The following is an 18,670-nucleotide window of genomic DNA, read 5'->3' as shown; positions in this document are numbered from 1 at the left end:
CAACAACAGAAAGCTGAAGGGGGGAAAAAGAAGTGGGAATTGGCCAAGTGCTGGCGGGGTGGGAGGGGCTGGGACAGCCTGGTGAGGTTTGGAGCCCGCCAGAAATAGTCCTGAAGACCAGTTCATGGTGTGGCGCGAAAGGAAGAATAGCACTTCGGCCAGAGGGTGGCAGGGACTCTCGAGGACCTAATGAGCCATGCTGAGGAACTTAGAATTCACCTTGAATGCTGATGGGGGACTATAAGCTCCGTGTCCATATTTATGTTTGGTTCTGCTAGGTCTCTGTTGCTGCGCGGGCTTTTCTCTAGTCGGGGCGATCGAGGGCTGCTCTTTCTTGCGGTGCCTGGGCTTCTCCTTGGTGTGGCCTCTTTCGTTGCAGAGCGCAGGCTCTCATGGGCTTAGCTGTTCTGCCGCATGTGGGACCTTTCCAGACCAGGGATCAAACCTGTGTCTCCTGTGTTGGCAGGTGGAAGCTCTGAACTGAAATTTTCTGATGTACTTCTACACGGATCAGACTAGCTACGGAACCACTGAATCTCAACTTTGTTACCATGTGGACACCGTCATTGTTACATTCACTTTGATTTTATTTCTTTGGATAAGTTGATTCCATGTAAAATAATGTAGATAACTTTTGTGTGCATCAAGGAGAGCTTGCATACAGTTGACTCATATAAAAATTTCTAACAGTGCACACTGTGATCTGCTAAGATGGGTAGGCATCAATATAAGCTGTTTGGTGGTTATACTGGGTTGAATATTCCCACCCCACCCCTGCCCTCCGGCATTCATATTCTCTCCCAAAACCTCAGCATGTGACCTCATTTGGAAGTAGGATTGTTGTGGATGTAATTATTAATTAAGATGAGGTCATACTGGTGGAGGGTAGACCATTAATCTAATATTCCTTACAAGAAGAGAAGACACACACAGGGGAGCACCACGCGGGAGGACACAGACACTCAGGGATCATAGCCACGTGATGGAGGCAGGTAGGAGAGGTGCATCTGCAAGCTGAGGGACGCCAAGGACTGCTTGTCACGTCCACGTCCCCCTGACACTGAGAGGCACGTGGAACTGACGCTCTCCAGAGCCCAGCATGGAGAACCAGCCCTGCCGACTCCTTGGTTTTAGACTTCTAGCCACTGGGACTGTGAGAGAGAAAACACTTCTGTTGTGTTAAGCTGCCTATTTGGGGTCGCTTTTTGCAGTAGCCATAGAAAGCTAATAACAGTAGTCTGGGTATTGCTGCAGCAAGGAACCTAAGCAAGTGTGTGTGTGTGTGTGTGTGTGGGTGCGTGCGTGCGTGCGTGTACTGGACGGGCCTGTCTCCTGCCTTCTCCCATGCCTGGGCTTCCCCCACATCCCCAGATGCATTTCTTTTAAAACTATGGTCTTGTACATAGTAGATGTAACTATTTAATCTATTTGTGTGTTTTCCCATGTTTATTTTCCAGTTGCCTGCCACCCTTTTTGTGGTTGTCTTGTTCAGTAGTGCCAGGTTTAAAGTATAGAACCCTAGAGGGCAAGATGCATATCTCTGTAAAATGAGCTCCAGACTATCTCAAACTCTGATGCACAAGTTATTTCTGAAGGTGATTATTCTGTTTATTTCCTTCTCAGTTTCTTCCCTTAATTTTTCCACCACACAGGTACATGTACACAGGTACATTATTGAAATAATTTATGTAATACAATACGAATTTTTAAATTTAAAAATGCACTATGGACTAAATATGAACTCATAGTGGCTGAAATTCTTTTAAAAACATTTTTTCCCCCACTGAAAAATAAAGGACCAAAAAAGACAGCAATTACCACAACCTTTAAAAGTGCAACTTTAATAGTAAAAATATGAACAGAAATTTTATAAGATCTAGAATTTACATTTTAGTGGTCTTTTTACACAGTCATAAAAGTTTGGTTCCTAAAACCTTGAGGAATTTAAGACTATGGGAATACAAAAAGAGAGGGATACCCCCAGGAAACCATTTAGTAGTGAACTTATGGGAAAGCCTCATAAATACTTTTATGTTCACTGAAACAAAGTGATAAAGACTGCTCTCTAAAGAAAGACATATCAATGACATTTTATAGGCCTTCAATTAGTAAGAAAGTCTACTGTACCACGAATTTTTATTCGGTCATTTGTATGTTAGACTCTTTGAGAATCTCCTTTGCTTATAGGAGTTTCATGAGATGCTGCTTTTTCTTTTTTGCAGATAACAATCCTCACTCCCCATCCACACTTTGAACATCTACTACATATTTGTGATTAGACTACATCTGCTCTGGAAGACTGGTACAGAAAAAATATAAGGAGTGCAAGTCCAGCCCTTTAGAGTTAATTGCTGTTAACACTGTTGCATACCTACCATATTTTTAAGGTGCCTATTTACCATGTATACTTGTTAGAAATAAGACATTCTATTTATTTATTTATTTATTTTTGCATTTGGTCTTCCCAGGTGCTCCCTGACTTTCTGATTTTATAATTTTGAGGAACCTACCTCAGCTACCTGCCTCCTGGATTTTTGCCATTGTGGTCTCAAAGCTGTGTAATTTGGATGACAGAGACAGAAAAAACTTTTAAAGACCTTTATTTATGTTGAATAAGTATTCCTTGAATACTTCCTCTGCATTCTGGGTTATGTTTTGCCTGCTCTGCCCTCAATAAGTTCAAGCTAATGAGCCTCCCATCAGTCCTGTTAAAACAGCTCCCAGCCACCTGTCTGCTCACAGCAGCCAAAAGAATGGAGATTTAACATCGGGTTTATCTTCATCGTCTTCTGTCTTTCTAGAAGCACAGCCTCTGTTTCTACCCTTCCATTTATCCTACCCACTTTTCTCTTCCCAGTCCCTAGGTGCTTCCTTTTAAAACTTGTCTCCAGCAGGAGTGACTTGCAATTTGCACATTTCTGACCCTTAATTTCGCCAAAGAGCTGACAAGTATACTGAAGTAAATTGCTCTGATGTAGAACTTTGTGCATATGAAACACACAGTTGGAAATGACTCTTCTCAATGCAGTACTTAATGAAGATAAACATTTGGATCCATAATCCAATTTTTGAAAGTATGTTTGTAATGGACAGAAAATGAAAAAGTGTAATAAGCATTAAATATATCACTTCTTACACTTATCATTAGTCATGTATATGTTGTATTTCTATATACAAAGTCAGACTCTTAAAGTTTGTATTTACCAAGCCAGCGTCTCCTCAGTCTCAAATTGTAAATTTATTAAACGTGGAAAACCCAGCAGGAACCAAACCCTGAAGGAATTCAAATTCTTACTGTAATCCTCATTTCAAAAAGCTATGCTTTAGTCAGAACAGGCTCTGGAAATCAAACTGTACTTGCCCAAATAAGAAAGCACAATTGAAAGTTTATATTCTGGCTACTGGGGAGGAAGTGAAGGCAAACGACAAAGCAGGAAAAACGGCATATTATTCTTACCTTATACTAGAACTGTGTGAAAACTGATGAAAATCCTGAGAATGCCTTGGGTGTCCGGCCTAGAGTGTGTGCCTGGAAAATGAGAGTTTGCCCCTGTGCTTTCGCAAATGGTTGGTTGCTAGTTCTTAGTATTTTGTCCCCATTCAAATCTACGATCTTTCCACTCCGCTAGTGAACGGGAAGGCAGGCTCACAAGAGCACATTGTCCCAGGGTTGATCCCTGTTGGCATAAGCAGCCCAGGATCCCACTCACATCTGTAACTCTCCTTTCTGATTAAGTGTCCATTTCAGGTTTCTGACCCTCAGGCCCGTTTTTCTTTCACCCTTTTCACGTATTCTAAGAGGCAGCTTACAACTCCTTCGATTTTTGTCCCCTCATCGCATCTCACCCAACGTTCAAATCAAGTTGTCGGTGTTTTTTTTTTTTTTGGTTTATTATGTCTTTCAGCCTTTTTATTCCTCAGAATGCCATCTTTTTGTCTGACAGCTTTATAAACCCTTTCAGGATCATTTTGAAAACGACGTGGCAATAACGAAAGTACCCCTGGAATAGGATTAGAACGAAGTTGCACTCCATTTCTTTCTCTCCACAGACGCGTATTAAAAAAACGAAAGAACGCTGAACGTGCGCCCGGCGCAGTCCCTCCGGGCCGGTCCCCCCGCGCCCCGCCGAGGGTGGGGCGGGGGCGCCGAAGGGGGAGCCCGGGCCGGCCGCGCGCCGGGGCGCGACCATCTCGCACCCACCCGCCCTCCCGTCCGCGGCTTTGTGGGGGGGTGGGGGGGCCGAGCGCCTCCGGAGCGGGGACGCGGCCCTGCCCCCGTCCTCGCCCTGCCTCCGCGCGCTCCCCGGGACCCCGATCCCGGACTGCCTCCTCCGCAGTTTGGCGTTCTCCCGGGGCCGGGGCCGGAGCCGGAGCCGCGGCGCAGCCGGGGCCGCCGCGTCAGAGGAGGAGGGAGCGGGGGCGGGGGAGGGGCGGTGAGGTCAGCGGCGGCGGCGCGTCCGCGGGCGGCGCATGCGCGGAGCGAGCCCCCCCGTGAGTGGCAGCGGCGGCGGCGGCGGCGGCGCGCGGGGGGCGGCGGGGGCCGGCGGGGGGGGGGAAGGGGAGGGGGCGGGGGCGTCGCGGCGGCCGTGTGTGGGCGAGACCGGCGGCGAGTTTGAGAGGGCTGAGGTGCGGGGGCGGTCGGGGCAGACCCGGCGGCGGCCCTCGCGCGACGGCCCCGGTCGAGTGTGTGTGTGTGTCTGTGTGTGCGTGTGTGTGTGGTACATGCACACCCGCAAAACTTCCTCCTCCCCAGCCCCGGAGGGCGGGCGCGGGCGCTGAGGGGCCGGCGCTCTCGCGCAGCCCGGAACCCACAACAACAACTGGAGCAGCTGTCAAAACTTCGCCGCCGCCGCCGCCCCGCCTGACGCGGCTCGCGCAGGGGAGGGGCCGCCGGCGGGGGGCGCGACCCCCGCCCGCCCGCGGGGCCGCCGCTCCCCGAGCCGCGGCCCCTTTCTCCTCCCCGCCGCGGGCGGCCTGGGGGAGGGGCGCGGGCGGAGACCCCCGGGGCTGGCCGCCCCCGCCCCTGCCCCTGCCCCCACCCCTACCCCTCAGGAGCCCCGCCCCGCCCGGCGCCGCCCGCGCCCGCTCCCGCACCGCCCGGCGCCCGCGCGCCGGCCCCGCCCGCGCTCCCCGCCCCGGCCCGGCCCCTCCCTCCCGCCCGCCGCCCCGCCCGCCGCCCCCCGCCCGGCCCCTGCGCGCCGAGGTGCGCGCGCCCGCGCGTATGTGTGTGAGTGCGTGTCCTGCTCGCTCCATGTTGCCGCCTCTCCCGGTACCTGCTGCTGCTGCTGCTGCTGCTCCCGGGGCTGCGGGAAATGCGAGAGGCTGAGCCGGGGAGGAGGAACCCGAGCAGCAGCGGCGGCGGCGGCGGCGGCGGCGGGAGGAGCCCCCCAGGAGGAGGACCGGGATCCATGTGTCTTTCCTGGTGACTAGGATGTCGTCGGAGGAGGACAAGAGCGCGGAGCAGCCGCAGCCGCCGCCACCACCCCCCGAGGAGCCCGGAGCCCCGGCCCCGAGCCCCGCAGCCGCAGACAAAAGACCTCGGGGCCGGCCTCGCAAAGATGGCGCTTCCCCTTTCCAGAGAGCCAGAAAGAAGTAAGTTGAGTGTGAGGGAGCCAGGCCGGGAGCCAGCGGCGGCGGCGGCGGCGGGCCGGCCCGGAGCTGTCACCGGCGCGCCCCGGGCCCCGCCGCCCCCGCGCGCCCCCGGCCGCCTCCGCGGGGTGGGGGTGGGGCCCCGCCGGCCGCGCGGCTCCGGGCCCCGGGGGCGCCCGCCCGCCCCGCGCGCCCGTCCCGCGCCCCGCGCGCCGGCGCCCGGCCTCCCGCGGGCGCCCCGCACCGCCCTCCGCCGCCGGGCCCCCGACGGCCCGCGCCGCCGCCACACTTTACTTTTTTTTTAGTTTGGGCCCCGGTGCCGCGGTTTCTGGGGCTTCTGTGTTTGGAGAAATTTCTCGTAGCCGCCGCTGGGCCTCGCCGGCTCGTTGGCTATCCCAGCCCGAGGCGCAGCTGGGGAGTCGCGGGGCCGGCCTCGCGTTCGGCGCCCCCCGGGCGCTCGCCGAGCTGTCAAAACGCCGGGGCCAGCTGGTCCCCCGGGCCGGCCGGCGGGCGGCGAGCAGCGGCCGGAGCCGGGCTGCTTCTGTCAGTCGGCCGCGGCTTTAACTTTACTCGCCTCCCCGCCCCCGCCAGCCCCGGGCTCCGGGGCTTCACCGGCGCGTCGGGAAGTCTCACGGCCGCTCCCCTCCCCCGCCCGGCCCGCACCGCCCGGCCCGAGCCGCTCAAACTCCGTGTGGTGGCCGCGCGGGGACCGCGAGCGCCAAGTTTTTGGAAACGTCGCTCCCAACCGCCGGCCGAGCGTGAGGAGCACGTTGGTGCAGCTCCGGACCGATGGAAACCGCGACCGAACTCGCCTCGAGGAGCCGCCTCCGAGCTGTGAGCGGGGCCGGAGCGGCTCTTGGGTGCTTCGGAGCCGGCACCCCGGGGCTGGGCAGCGCCGGTTTTCGATTGTTAGAAATGCCTTTTTGCAGTGTGGTTCTCGGACAACTTTGCCCGTGGAATCCAGAAAGCCGTTTCGTACCGGGGAGGCGCAGAGCACTCGTGGCTCTCGAGGGTGCCGAGCAGGTCCGTGGCCGCCCTCGGAGTTGTAGAATGGCTTGGGTGCTTACTCATTTCATTATATGGTCGTCTCCTGCTAGTGCAAGGGTGCAGCGGACGCCGCGGAGAGCAGCTCACTTACGGATTCTCTGGGTTTTTGTTCTAGTTTGGCTTTTTTTTTTGCTTTGGATGGGGTGCATTCATTTAGCAATAGCGTTGTTAACGTTTGGTGATACATAGTGAAGATAGTAGTGTGAACCCAGGCAGAGAGCAGGGTTGTGGATGCCCAATGAAGCCCTGGACTGGGTATGTGCTCCTTCTTGCTTTGCTGTACTTACACCGTGAAAGCGACTCAGGGCCTTCGGCTTGCCTCCATATTTTATGGCCAGCTCTTACCTAGCTGTGACAAATCGCGAGGGAAACAAGTACAGGATGTATACAGTATTGCATTTGCTCCTTTGTGATATGAAGTTGGAGGTTACTATATCACTCACGTTGTAGTGTCTGATACAGAATGCCATTGTTACTCCAGTATTAACAAATCTGGAGAAGGAAGGTGCAGGTTTAAGTAATTTTAAACTTCTTTGCCACTTTTTTGGTATCCTTTGAAGCAATACATAGGAAGCCACAGTAGGGTTTTAACTTCATTACTTCCCATTTCCACTGTTTCATTCTTTGTGAACATGAATTTTGGATTATTGTGTTTTAGACTTGTTTTTAAATTTTTACTCTAGAAAGAGTAGACCTATCAGTATTGTTCTCACCCCTACACATGCAAGTGTGTGTGTGTCTGTGTACGTGTACACTTCCCCTGAAATCGCAATGAACTCATTTGTATTAGTGCAGCTCCTGAGTACACCGGGAGAAAGGTTGGTTTAGGGTATTGTCACTATTATTTTAATTTTTATCGCTTATATTACGAAGGAGAAGGTAGCCCTTTGAGAGATTAAAACTTTCTACAGAATGACAGTAATACTTCAATATGAAAATCTTAACACTTTGGAAGATGTTTGTAACAATTCTGAATCTTGAGAGTTTTTTTTTTTTAGATTTTGGAAGCTGGTACGGTAGTCCTTACAGGTAATTTAGTGGTAATTTGGATGGCTTCAAACTTTTTAGTGAATTCTTTAAAATTAGGTGTGTCTTTTGAAGAAGGAAATAGAATTTCCAGTTGTTTTGGAAATACGTAAATGGAAGCCAATATCTGAAATGGGAGACAAGGAGAGGGGGTTTTCAATTGTGTAAATCCATACTGTACTAAGATACATGCAGAAAAGACCGTGTAGTTAGCTGGATACTGCAGACCCTGAAAGTGAAACTGATGTGTAACAAATGTAAATTAGGTTTGTAAATGTTAAAATTATGTGGAAATGCAAATAATTACCTCAGAAATGAAAATTAGTAACTTTGTGGAATGCAATGGAGATAAAAGTGTTTAAGTTGTCAGTGTTATTTAGATGATCAGTAAGTGGGTTGTTTTACCCTAGAGAAGATGCCTTATGGCAGTATTTTTTAAAAGTAGGTTGGTGTATTTGTTTTGAATTAAAAGAAAAAGCTAACTATGGAGTAATAAATACACATTCTTTCAACTTTAAAGTATTTAATAATTAAACATTTCTTGTTTTATGGTGTTAAATCATTTTTATGTTTTGATCACATTTGAAAAGCATATGTGGTTACTGATTTTACAGTAACTATTGTTATTTTAAAATTACGTATACGGAACTTCCCTAGTGGTCCAGTGGCTGAGACTCAGAGCTTCCAGGGCAGGGGGCCCAGGTTCGATCCCAGGCCAAGGAACTAGATCCCACATGCCAGATTAAGAGTTTGCACACTGCAACTAAATCCCAATGCAGCTAAATAAGTTTAAAAAATATATATGTTTGCAACCTAAAATCAAGAAGTTTGAACTGAAGCTATTAATCTTAGAGGCAGAGTTTGAAAAGTGGGTATGAAAATAGGGAAATACTAAGTGGAACGGTCAAGTTTGTACATGTCTAGAAGTTCTTTTTCGCAGTAAGGACTGTCTGACACTTGGTCATTATCAGAGGTGCAGGTCTTCCCATTGGTGCGGAAGCTCCTGCTGCTGGGCAGGCACTACCAGTGCCTGGAGTTATTTTTGTTAAGGTTAAGGAAACTCTTCCTGAATCTTTGGTTGGTTCTTTTCTTCCTGAGAATGTATATTTGCTTTACTCTGTTGGGAAGCCAAGGAAGCATTCCACCCTGTTTCTTACCAAGTTAGTAAAGTTGATGTTCAGCGTGGGGGTGGGGGTGGGTATGGGGATGGCACAGAAACAGCAGGTGGCGGGGATAGGATTTCTGAGGCTCTATCCTTGACCTTTTCTGAATAAACTCCTTACACCCAGAACCAGGTTTCTTTTCAGAGGTCAGTTAGTGTTATTAGAAAGTCACCTCGAGCATTATTGCAGAAAAAAGGGAGGCAGAACCAGTGATGTCTTCCAAGGGACCAGCAAACATGGCGGTGCTGCCCGGGGCTGTTGCTCTCCGGTGTCTGTAAGCACATTTCCCCCGGCCCTCAGAGTTCTCGTTTCTGTGGCTGTGAACTTGAAATCAGCAGAACAAAAACAAACAAAAAACTGCATTGCATTATAATATATACAATTTCATAAAACAGCAATTTATAGTTGAGGGATAACACTACTGTTTGTGCTTTTTGAGATGATGCAAATTTGTAACTTTTATGATATTCTTTTTCCTACTTTTCATGAAATTAGATATGTGGGAGTTTTCAGTAGTTACTGGTCTCTAGCACTTACTGGGCACTGAGATGCTTTAATTTACCTGAAGAGCTGATCCTGGAATGGCAGCCTCTCTAATCTCTGAGGTGGGTTGTTTGCTGTTGCCCTGCTGTTGGTCGTCTTCATGGACTCTGGTCTTTCAGAATGCATTTTTAGGCTAAAATACAAATTATATTTGATATAATATGATTATTAATATGTAAACTTGGTCAACATGGATTTCCACGTAAATATAAAAGTATTAAAACAATTTGCTTTCTCATTTTACAAACAGTGGTTTAGTACATTTTCCTATTGTCAGTTAATTCTGCCACGTCAGATTTGTGGTCACTTTGCAGGGTGACAAGACACACTCCTCTAACCTCTCCTTCTCCTTCACCTTTTTGCGAAACTGCATATTATTTATTCCCCAGCCCAGAGTCCGATTTCCTCTGGGCAGAGACCGATTGTCCAACCTTATATTCTTGAGGCATTTGTGATTATGACTGAGGGGCTTCAATGAAACTTCATTGACCTTCCAAAATGGAAACAATCAGTTTTTAGTTATAGAGAACTTCAGATGCTCTCACCTGGTGAGGAGGTGCGTGAAACCCTTGACAGCATTCGACATAGTTTTTAATCTATGAGACATTTGGACTGAACATAATTTTTAGCTGATACAGAATAAACTTCCAGTCTCTCTGTATGTGTGTCCCTCCCATCCTCCCTCCCTCTCTTTTATAAAAAAAATGGTTTTGGCCCGTCTTTAAATTTCAACAAGCAGATTAATCCCTTCCTCCTTTATTTTAACATTTTTGTATCGTGTTTGTGCTGCAGTGTTTATTTTCAGAACTTCTTGGCAGTGTAAGTTTAAAAGTTGTGGAGTGAAATAGGGATGATTTTTTTTTTTCCTTCTGTTTGGTGATGGCCTGCATATAAATGTATACTTGTGGTTAGTGTGAATATTCAGTAGAAAGATTAATCTTGAATTTGTAATTGGCAATGTCAGTCTCTCCATCTGCAGAATTTAGAGGATTTAAGAACACAGGTTAAGAGAAGGAGGAATGACACAGCTCTTTTTGCACTTTCTCTAGAAAAAGCTTCATGTAAAAGACAGGAAAATTGTTTGACTTTGGTTCTGCTATTAATTTTGTAATAGCGGTAACTATGTATGGCACAAATGTGGCAACTGTTTAAGTCCGAGAAATGCTTTTCTGTAACTTTTTAGATCTTTCATGTGACACCTTATTCATAGAGCATGTAAGTGCCAAATGTATGCTGGGAGGGACAGTCAAATCTGGAAGAAGGCTTACTGTGGCCCAAAGGGTCCCTAGAAATGTGGAGGAAATAGAGCATGGATTATACCTTGGAGAGTCAATAACATTTAGCTAAACTGAGTGAGAAGAAAGTTGAGAGGGTGTTGCGGGGCAGCAGAGTGAATAAAATTCTTGAGAGAAGTGTAAAAGGTGCTTTCTTGGTGGGGTGTGACTGGAACAGAGGCTTAATGTGGGGTTTGGGGCCAACCTGTGATGGTCCTTGAATGCAGGGCTAATGAGTTTGGGCTTTATAGTCCAGGCATTATAAACTGTTTACAGGGACCAAGTAGGTAATTTAAATGAGTTGCATGCAGCTTGTAAGCTCCTGAATGACAGCTGACATCTCTGAGGCCTTAAGTTGGGGAGAAAATGGTGAGTAAAAACAGTCTGAAGAGTCCTAGGGGTCTTTGTGCCTTGCTTAGGAGACGCTGAGAGACATTTCTGGCTGATAGCTACCACATGAGACTGTGAGATGTTGCTAGATACTCTGGTTTTTCAACAAGGGCTGAAAACTTATATCTTCATATGAAATCTCTTGACTTTTAAGTATTTTCAATTAAGATCTAAAATGCTATTTGGAACTATACCTTGTGGGCTAGGTTTAATCTGTAGACCACCAGTGGACAAGTTTTTCACCTCTGTGTTATGCGTGGACTATTTATTTTTAAATTGAAAGTTTTAAAAGTAGATGTCTGTAGTCTTCCTGAGGACAAGAATGGCTATTATATTATTCTGTATTTTGCGTCCATTTTACAGTTGCATGTAGGCACTCTGATACTTGATGATGTCTGGCATAGATGTCTACAAGAAATAAATGCCTAGAGTATTGGAGGATTTGGGAGTGGAGTTTAGGAGCTAGATTAGGATGTGTGTGTATTCAGTTGTGTCTGACTCTTTGTGATCCATGGACTGTAGCCTGCCAAACTCCTCTGTCCATGGGGTTTTCCAGGCAGGAATACTGGAGTGGGTAGCTGTTTTCTTCTTCAGGGGATCTTGCCGACCCAGGGATCGACCCTCGTCTCCTGCATCTGCAGGTGATTCTTTACCACTGAGCCACCTGGGAGTCAATCCCTAATGTGATTTACTTGAGATCACTGAGACTATGGAGAATGTGTGGAAAATAGTAAAAGGCTTAGAATGCTTCCTTACCCTTAGGAGATGGGGGGAAAAGGTCAAGAAAGCCTATAAAGATGAGGAATGAGATCAGAATATATTCCCGGTAGAAATGGGCCAGTATATACATGCAGACATGCTCAGGACAGCAGAGGAAGGTAGAAAGCTAGAGGAAGATCGGCGAGAACAAAATGCCCATCCATGAACTACCACGCAGTTCTGTTCTTAAAGCGTTTTTCTTTTAAATTGAAGTATAATTAATTTACAGTGTTGTAGAGTTTCAGGTGTACAGCAAAATGGTTTAGTTATGTCTGTGTGTATACTTTTTTAGATTCTTTTTTTGTTATAGGCTGTTAAAAATACTGAATATAGTTCTAGATCCTTGTTGTTTACCTATACATTGTTATGTATGTATTACATACCAATGTGATGTAATTTTTTATTTTATACGTAGTAGTATGTACATTTTATCCCAAACCTCTAATTTGTCACCCTCCCCCCCCCATTTCCTTTGGTAACCATAAATTTGTTTTCTATGTCTGTGAGTCTATTTGTTTTTTAAAAAAGTTCATTTATATTTTTTTAGATTCCACATTTAAGTGTTATCGTGATACCCCTGGCTTACTTCACTTAGTATAATCATCTGTATGTCCGTCCATGTTACTGCAAATGGCTTTATTTTGTTCCTTTTTATGGCTGAGTAGTAGTCCACTGTGCATATGCCCTATCGTCGTTATCCACTCACTTGTTGGACATTTAGGTGCTTCCGTGCTTTGCTTACTGTAAACAGTGCTACTGCGAACACTGGGGTGCATGTTATCTTTCCAAGTTAGTTTCCTGCAGGTACATGTCCCAGAATGGGATTGCGGGATCATACATCGTATAGTTTTTGTCAGGACAGAGAGGTTGACCTGTGGGTACCAAAATGGGAGTGTATCTGGGATACATTTGTTGACTTGAGGAAAAATTTTCTCAGGAGTTGCAAAGCAGTAAGTGTATTACAAACTCTGTTTTGTAAAAAGCATACAAAACTTCAACTGTGTGTGTATTTCCTGTACAGAAGATGATTTGGAAGACTAGTGAATATTAATACATATACTTTCATGTGTACATCTGTGCAATATTTAAAAAGCCAATAAGTTTAAAATCATAATCTCTTTTTAGAAATGAGAAAAGTAAGATCTTGGGATATTACTGATTCTAGAACTAAGATCACCTGAATGCAAATCCAGGTTCTGCTACTTGTTAACTATTTGTAGTTGGGACGTAACTTTTCTGTGCCTTTGTTGCCTCATTTGCAAAGTGGTCTTCCTACCACATCTAGTTGAGGATTGTTGTGAGTTTATATATGTGTAGAATTCAGACCGTGTCTGGCAGACAGAAAATGCTAGCCTGAGGTGGTATTATAAGAATTTGCTATTAGTGTTACGGCTACTGTCATTAGTGGTCATCAAGTGTTATTGTGACGTCATTGAATATTATTGGCTGACATGTGATGAGGTACCAGACTCACTCCAAAACCACCATGGTGTCAAAAATAAGGTAGTAGTTATGTGAGGGGGAGGCGGGCGATCAAGAGTGCCCTTCTACACAGCTCTCCCTGATAAAGAGAAAATACAAAAAACTTAATCGGTAGAAATCGCTATAGAATGTTTTTTATTATGAATAACACATGAAAAACAACCAGAGCAACTTCCTAGAAGCTATGTATATATTAAAAATATATATAATGTTATTACAAAACCATTAGAAATTTTTTTTTTATTATGCAAACTTGTGAATGTTGTCATAGTGGTCTTTTTATTTTACATTTCTGATGACCACAGTTTTATTAGTAGGTCTCCCTAAATGAGATGAATTACTAGGTGGTTTTAAAATGATTTCTTATGTCTTTTTAGACTGAATCACTTTTAGTCTTTACACCTCAGTGTATGTAACCCATTTACATTAGTAACAACATAGTTGATTGTCAGTGGTGAAGTTTGTGTGGTTTGGTTATAAAGTGTTCTAGGGGAGCCTAGCAAAAAAATCTTCCCGATTTCCTGATCTTTGGTGATCCTAATGACATGCAGACGTGTTTGGAGTAAGCACCTGGTTGCATGTGAAATAGCAATATGAAACATACGAAAGAATAACCATATTTTTTACCTTAGAACTCTCATCAGTGAATTGTTCTACTAGGGTCGAAGCATTTGTTAGTACGGCCGAGTTTTTCTCCTGTTAGACTTATGTACTTGAAGAGTTATAACTCAGTCGCCTAAGCTGAGTTCAGCCTCTCATCATCTTGCTTGTTGAATCCAGCTTCAAAACTGACTCTCCTGAGATGAGCAGAGGAACCAGTCAGCTGAGCCCCGCCCAGACTGCAAAAGTACAAATAAATAAAATGGTGGTTGTTTTAATCTGTTAGACTTTCTGGTGGTTTGTTACGTAGCAGTATAGGATGGAAGCAGATGACTTTGTGGAGTCAGAGACTCAAGAATAAAAAAATACTTGAGATACAAATGATAGAAATTATTATTGTTTTCCAGCTTTTACTGAGATACTTTAAAATTTTTATTAAAATTTATTTTTAATTGGAGGATAATTGCTTTGAAATTTTTATTGTTTTTTTTGCTGTACAACCATCTTGAGTTGGTTATATCTGAGATAGTTAAGCGAGGTTGCTCTCTACCTTCTGCTCCTCATTTCACTAGGATGTTTTGAGGTAGAGATGGATTTTTATTATTGGGGAATTTAAATGGTGTTTAAAAATATAGTTGTCACAGTATAGATTGGAATAGAGAGAAATACTACCCTTCTCTATGCGAATGCAGAATATTTGGAGTGTGCTGGGATAACGAACAACCCCAGTTCTTATTGTATTCAGGCAGCAGAGGTTTATTTCTTGCCGAGGCCACACGTTGATCGTGGGCTCGCTTGGGAGCTTTCCTCTACAGCATCTCCAGCCAGGTGCGGGCAGACAGCATCTCTGCCTTTCGTAATTGCCGCAATAGGAGAAGAACGCCGCAGGGTGTGCTGATGCCCAGAGACTCTCCAGAAGGGGCATGTGTTGGACCCAGAAAGTCACACAGTAGCATCTAACTTCAAGGGGGTAAGGAAATGAAATCCTGTCATATTTCTGGAGACAGAACTGGAAATACTTGGTGAAAAGCCCTGGTAAATACCACACAGAGTAACATTTAACTTAGTCTGAAATTCCTTTTTTTTTATTTTTACTGCACTGAGAAGCGTGCAGGATCTTAGTTCCCCAAAGGGGTCGAATCTTGCAGTGGAAGCTTGGAGTCCTACCTACTGGACTGCCAGGGACTCCCCCCAAAATGCAGATTTGACCTTGGAGTATGTTATGTTACCTATAGTTGATTCTGAGTGTCTAGTGGACTGTTGTATTACAGCATATTGAGGGGTGCGTTTAATAGTACTATAAACATACAGAACATTTTGTAGAGATAGAAATAAAATAGGAAGCATGGGGCTTGGGCTCTTGGTTCTTCTTTCGTTGACTGTACTTCATGCTTTCTGCCTTTCTCCCACCCGCATGACAGGAGTGTCGTGCTCTGTCGTGTCTTGACTCTTCGCAACCCCATGGACCGAAGCCTGCCAGGCTCCTCTGTCCACGAGATTTCCCCAGACAGGAAGACTGGAGTGGGTGGCCATTCCCTTCTCCAGGGGATCTTCCCGACCCAGGGATCAAGCCCAGGTCTCCTGCACTGCAGGCGGACTCTTTACCCTCTGGGCCACCGGGGAGGCGTACATGACAGAACAGAAGGACTCGAGTAACAGAACCGCTGCGTAACACCAGTGAGGTTATAGGTGACTTAGAATCTTTTCCTCTCAAAAGTTCCTAAAGCATGCATCTTATTTTCAGCCAGGGTCCCTTTGTCTGTGTGGTTTCTGTTATTTACCCAAGGAAGATGCTACTGAGCACCTACTGTGCACTGGAAGGACCAAACTACGACGTGGTCCCTGCCCTCATGTCATTCTGCCAGCCTGGATGCAGAATGACAGGCGCTGCAGTGGGACGTTGTGTGCAGTACTGCGAAGCTTAGAGAAGGGAGAGCTTTAAGGCTGCTGCTGCTAAGTCGCTTCAGTCATGTCCGACCCTGTGCGACCCCGTAGACGGCAGCCCACCAGGCTCCCCCGTCCCTGGGATTCTCCAGGCAAGAACATTGGAGTGGGTTGCCATTTCCTTCTCCAGTGCATGAAAGCGAAAAGTGAAAGTGAAGTCACTCTTCGCAACCCCATGGACTGCAGCCTTCCAGGCTCCTCTGCCCATGGGATTTTCCAGGCAAGAGTACTGGAGTGGGGTGCCATTGCCTTCTCCGAACTTTAAGCCAGGGGCCTGAAAAAAGACATCTTATGAGTTGAGTCTTGAAGAACAGAAACAAACGTGATTGACTGAGAACAGGCAGGTGAGGAACAATTACTCAGTGGTTGCTTCGGGTTAGGTGCTTCTGGTGCCTATCAGAGAAGCTATCTCCTTTGAAACTTTAAGAGTAACATCAGTGGAATCATTAGTTCCAGTTTTACAAATGAATGAGCTAAATTGCAGGAAAATCACATAGTTGGTAAGTCACTGAGTCAAGATTTAAATCCAGGTTTGTCTGCCTCTGTTTTTTGCTGTTTAAGAAACTCCAGTCCAACTTTCACCTATAAGAGGAATAAAGTCTGAGGTTCTAAGGTACAACATGATTTCTATAATTGATAACACTGTGTTATGTAATTGAAATTTACCAAGAGAGCAGAAGGGAAATATTGTCTGTCGCAAACACATATATAATGTGAGGTAATGGATGTGTTAACTAACTGGATGGGAGGAATCCTTTCACAGTGGATAGGTATATCAAATCATCAATGATATCTTACAATTTTATTTGTCAATTATAGCTCCAAGAAAGCTGGAAAAAAGTGCTTACCAAAGAAAGAAAAGGAAACTCCAGCCCATTTTGTGAGTAAATGAGGAAGGGAAAGTAAATTGGGAAGTTTGACTTTTTACCATAGGCAACAGGGTGCCCTTGACAGTGGCTATGGGAGGAAAGCCTTGTATCTTTGTTAGAAAATGAGCCTTGCCAGTAACACAGTTGGGAAAGATGGTATGGAGGAAGTATAGATTCCCCATTTGTGCCATTATAGGAGGACCCAAACCAGAACCCAAAGTGATTGACCATCCTATTTTTCTCTTCCAGTTTGGCTGAGGTATCGTTGACGTACAGCCTTGTATAATTTTAAGGTGTGTATAGCATAGTAATTTGACTTAACGTACATCATGAAATGATTGCTACAATAAGTTAAGTGACCATTCATCATCTTACACAGATAAAAAAGGCAAATCGATGAGAACATGTAGGATTTTTTCAGTACTTTCATATACAGCATACAGGAGGGTGATATTAATCATGTTTTCCTTACGTTCGTTGTTACTGTTCGGTAGCTCTTTGTGGCCCCATGGACTGTAGCCCACCAAACCCCCCTGTCCATTGGTTTCCCAGGCAACAGTACTGCAGTGGATTGTCGTTTCCTCCTCCAGGGGAGCTTCCAGACTCAGGGAACAAGCCTGCATCTCCTGCATTGACAGGTGGATTCTTTACCGCTGAGCCACGAGGGAAGCCCATTACATCCTTAGTACTTAATTATTTCGAGTGGAGGTTAGTACCTTTGGACTACCTCCTCCAGTTCCCCTCCCCCAGCATTCACCACTGATAACCACAAATGTGATCTATTTTTCTTTGAGTTTGTCTGTTTTTGAGGTATAGTTAACCTTCCATACTTTTTTCCATTGAGAAATAGTACTTGCCTAGCTTCCATTTTCAGGTTATCAGCCCTAGAACTAGAAAGAGCCTCAGAAGCATCTATCCTGGTGTCTTTAATTTGTGTATTAAAAGGTAAAGCGCTGCCAGGAAAGTTTGACATCTCCGTTGCTCTTTTCATTTTTTAAAAACTTACTTATTTGGCTGTGTCAGGCCTTAACCAGTGGCGCGCGGGATCTTTGTTGCATCAAGTCGTATCTTATGTTGAGGCGCACGACTCTGCTAGTGACTCAGGCTCAGTAGTTGCGGCTCTTGGGTTCCAGAGCACGCAGGCTTCAGTGGTTATATGTGGTATGAGGTAAGGTCTAAGTTAGCTATTTTGCATGTGAAAGTACAATTATTTTGAGACAGTTCGTTGAAAAGATCCTTTCTTCATTGTCACGGCACCTTTGTTGAAAATCACTTGATTATAAATGTATGGGTTTATTTCTGCTGCACTGCGGGCAGATTCTTTACCATGAACCATCAGGAAGCCTGGATTCTATTCTGTTCCCTTGATCCTTTTGCTAATCGTTCGGCCAATAGTATACTATCTTCATTACTCTAGGTTTATTGTAAGTTTTAAAATCAGGTAGTATAATTCCTCCCAGTGTTCTTCTTTTCCCAAAGTTATTTTGCCCATTTCCTCTGCATTTCCATGTAAATTTTAGGGTGAGTTTGCCAATTTAGACAAAAAAAGTCTGTTGGGATTTTGACAAGGATTATAATCAGTCTGTAGATTAGAGAGAATTGATTCCTTCCCCAGTACATGAAATCACGTGTCTCTTCATTTTGGTCATCTTTAATTTCTTTCAGACCTTCCCAGGTGACTGGTGGTCTGCAATGCAGGAGATACGGGTTCAATCCCTGGGTTGGGAAGATCCCCTGGAGAAGGAAATGGCAACCCATTCCAGGATTATTGCCTGGGAAATCCCTTGGACAGAGGAGCCTGGTGGGCTACAGTCCATGGGGTCAAAAAGAATTGGGCATGACTTGGTGACTAAACCACGGCACTTTCTTTCAGCAGTATTCTATAATTTTCAGTGTGCAAATCTTGTGCTTTTTTTGTTTGTTTAAATTTATTCCTAAGTATTTAATTCAAGGCTGTTATAAAAGGAATTTTTTGAATTTTATT

The 18,670-nt window shown here is 45.7% G+C and overlaps 1 protein-coding gene across 22 annotated transcripts in view; it reads left to right on the top strand.

Moving 5' to 3' along the window:
• The first annotated feature begins 5,200 nt into the window (after positions 1–5,200).
• KMT2C (lysine methyltransferase 2C) overlaps positions 5,201–18,670 on the top strand; it is a 257,448-nt gene continuing 243,978 nt past the window's right edge. For 20 of the 22 annotated variants that reach the window (XR_003589232.3, XM_060415213.1, XM_042249047.1 and 17 more), the window contains exon 1: positions 5,201–5,592. Coding sequence is in view for 19 of the 22 variants with exons in the window: in XM_060415213.1 (XP_060271196.1) it covers positions 5,432–5,592 (161 nt within the window). In the remaining 3 variants the exon portion in view is untranslated. Of the gene's footprint in view, positions 5,593–6,068; positions 16,980–18,670 lie in introns of those variants that run through there. The other 2 variants (XM_060415216.1, XM_060415215.1) reach the window with 2 other exon arrangements.

The sequence above is a fragment of the Ovis aries genome, chromosome 4 (assembly GCF_016772045.2).
Source record: "Ovis aries strain OAR_USU_Benz2616 breed Rambouillet chromosome 4, ARS-UI_Ramb_v3.0, whole genome shotgun sequence".
Taxonomy (NCBI): domain Eukaryota; kingdom Metazoa; phylum Chordata; class Mammalia; order Artiodactyla; family Bovidae; genus Ovis; species Ovis aries.
This window is presented reverse-complemented; position numbering and strand designations above follow the sequence as displayed.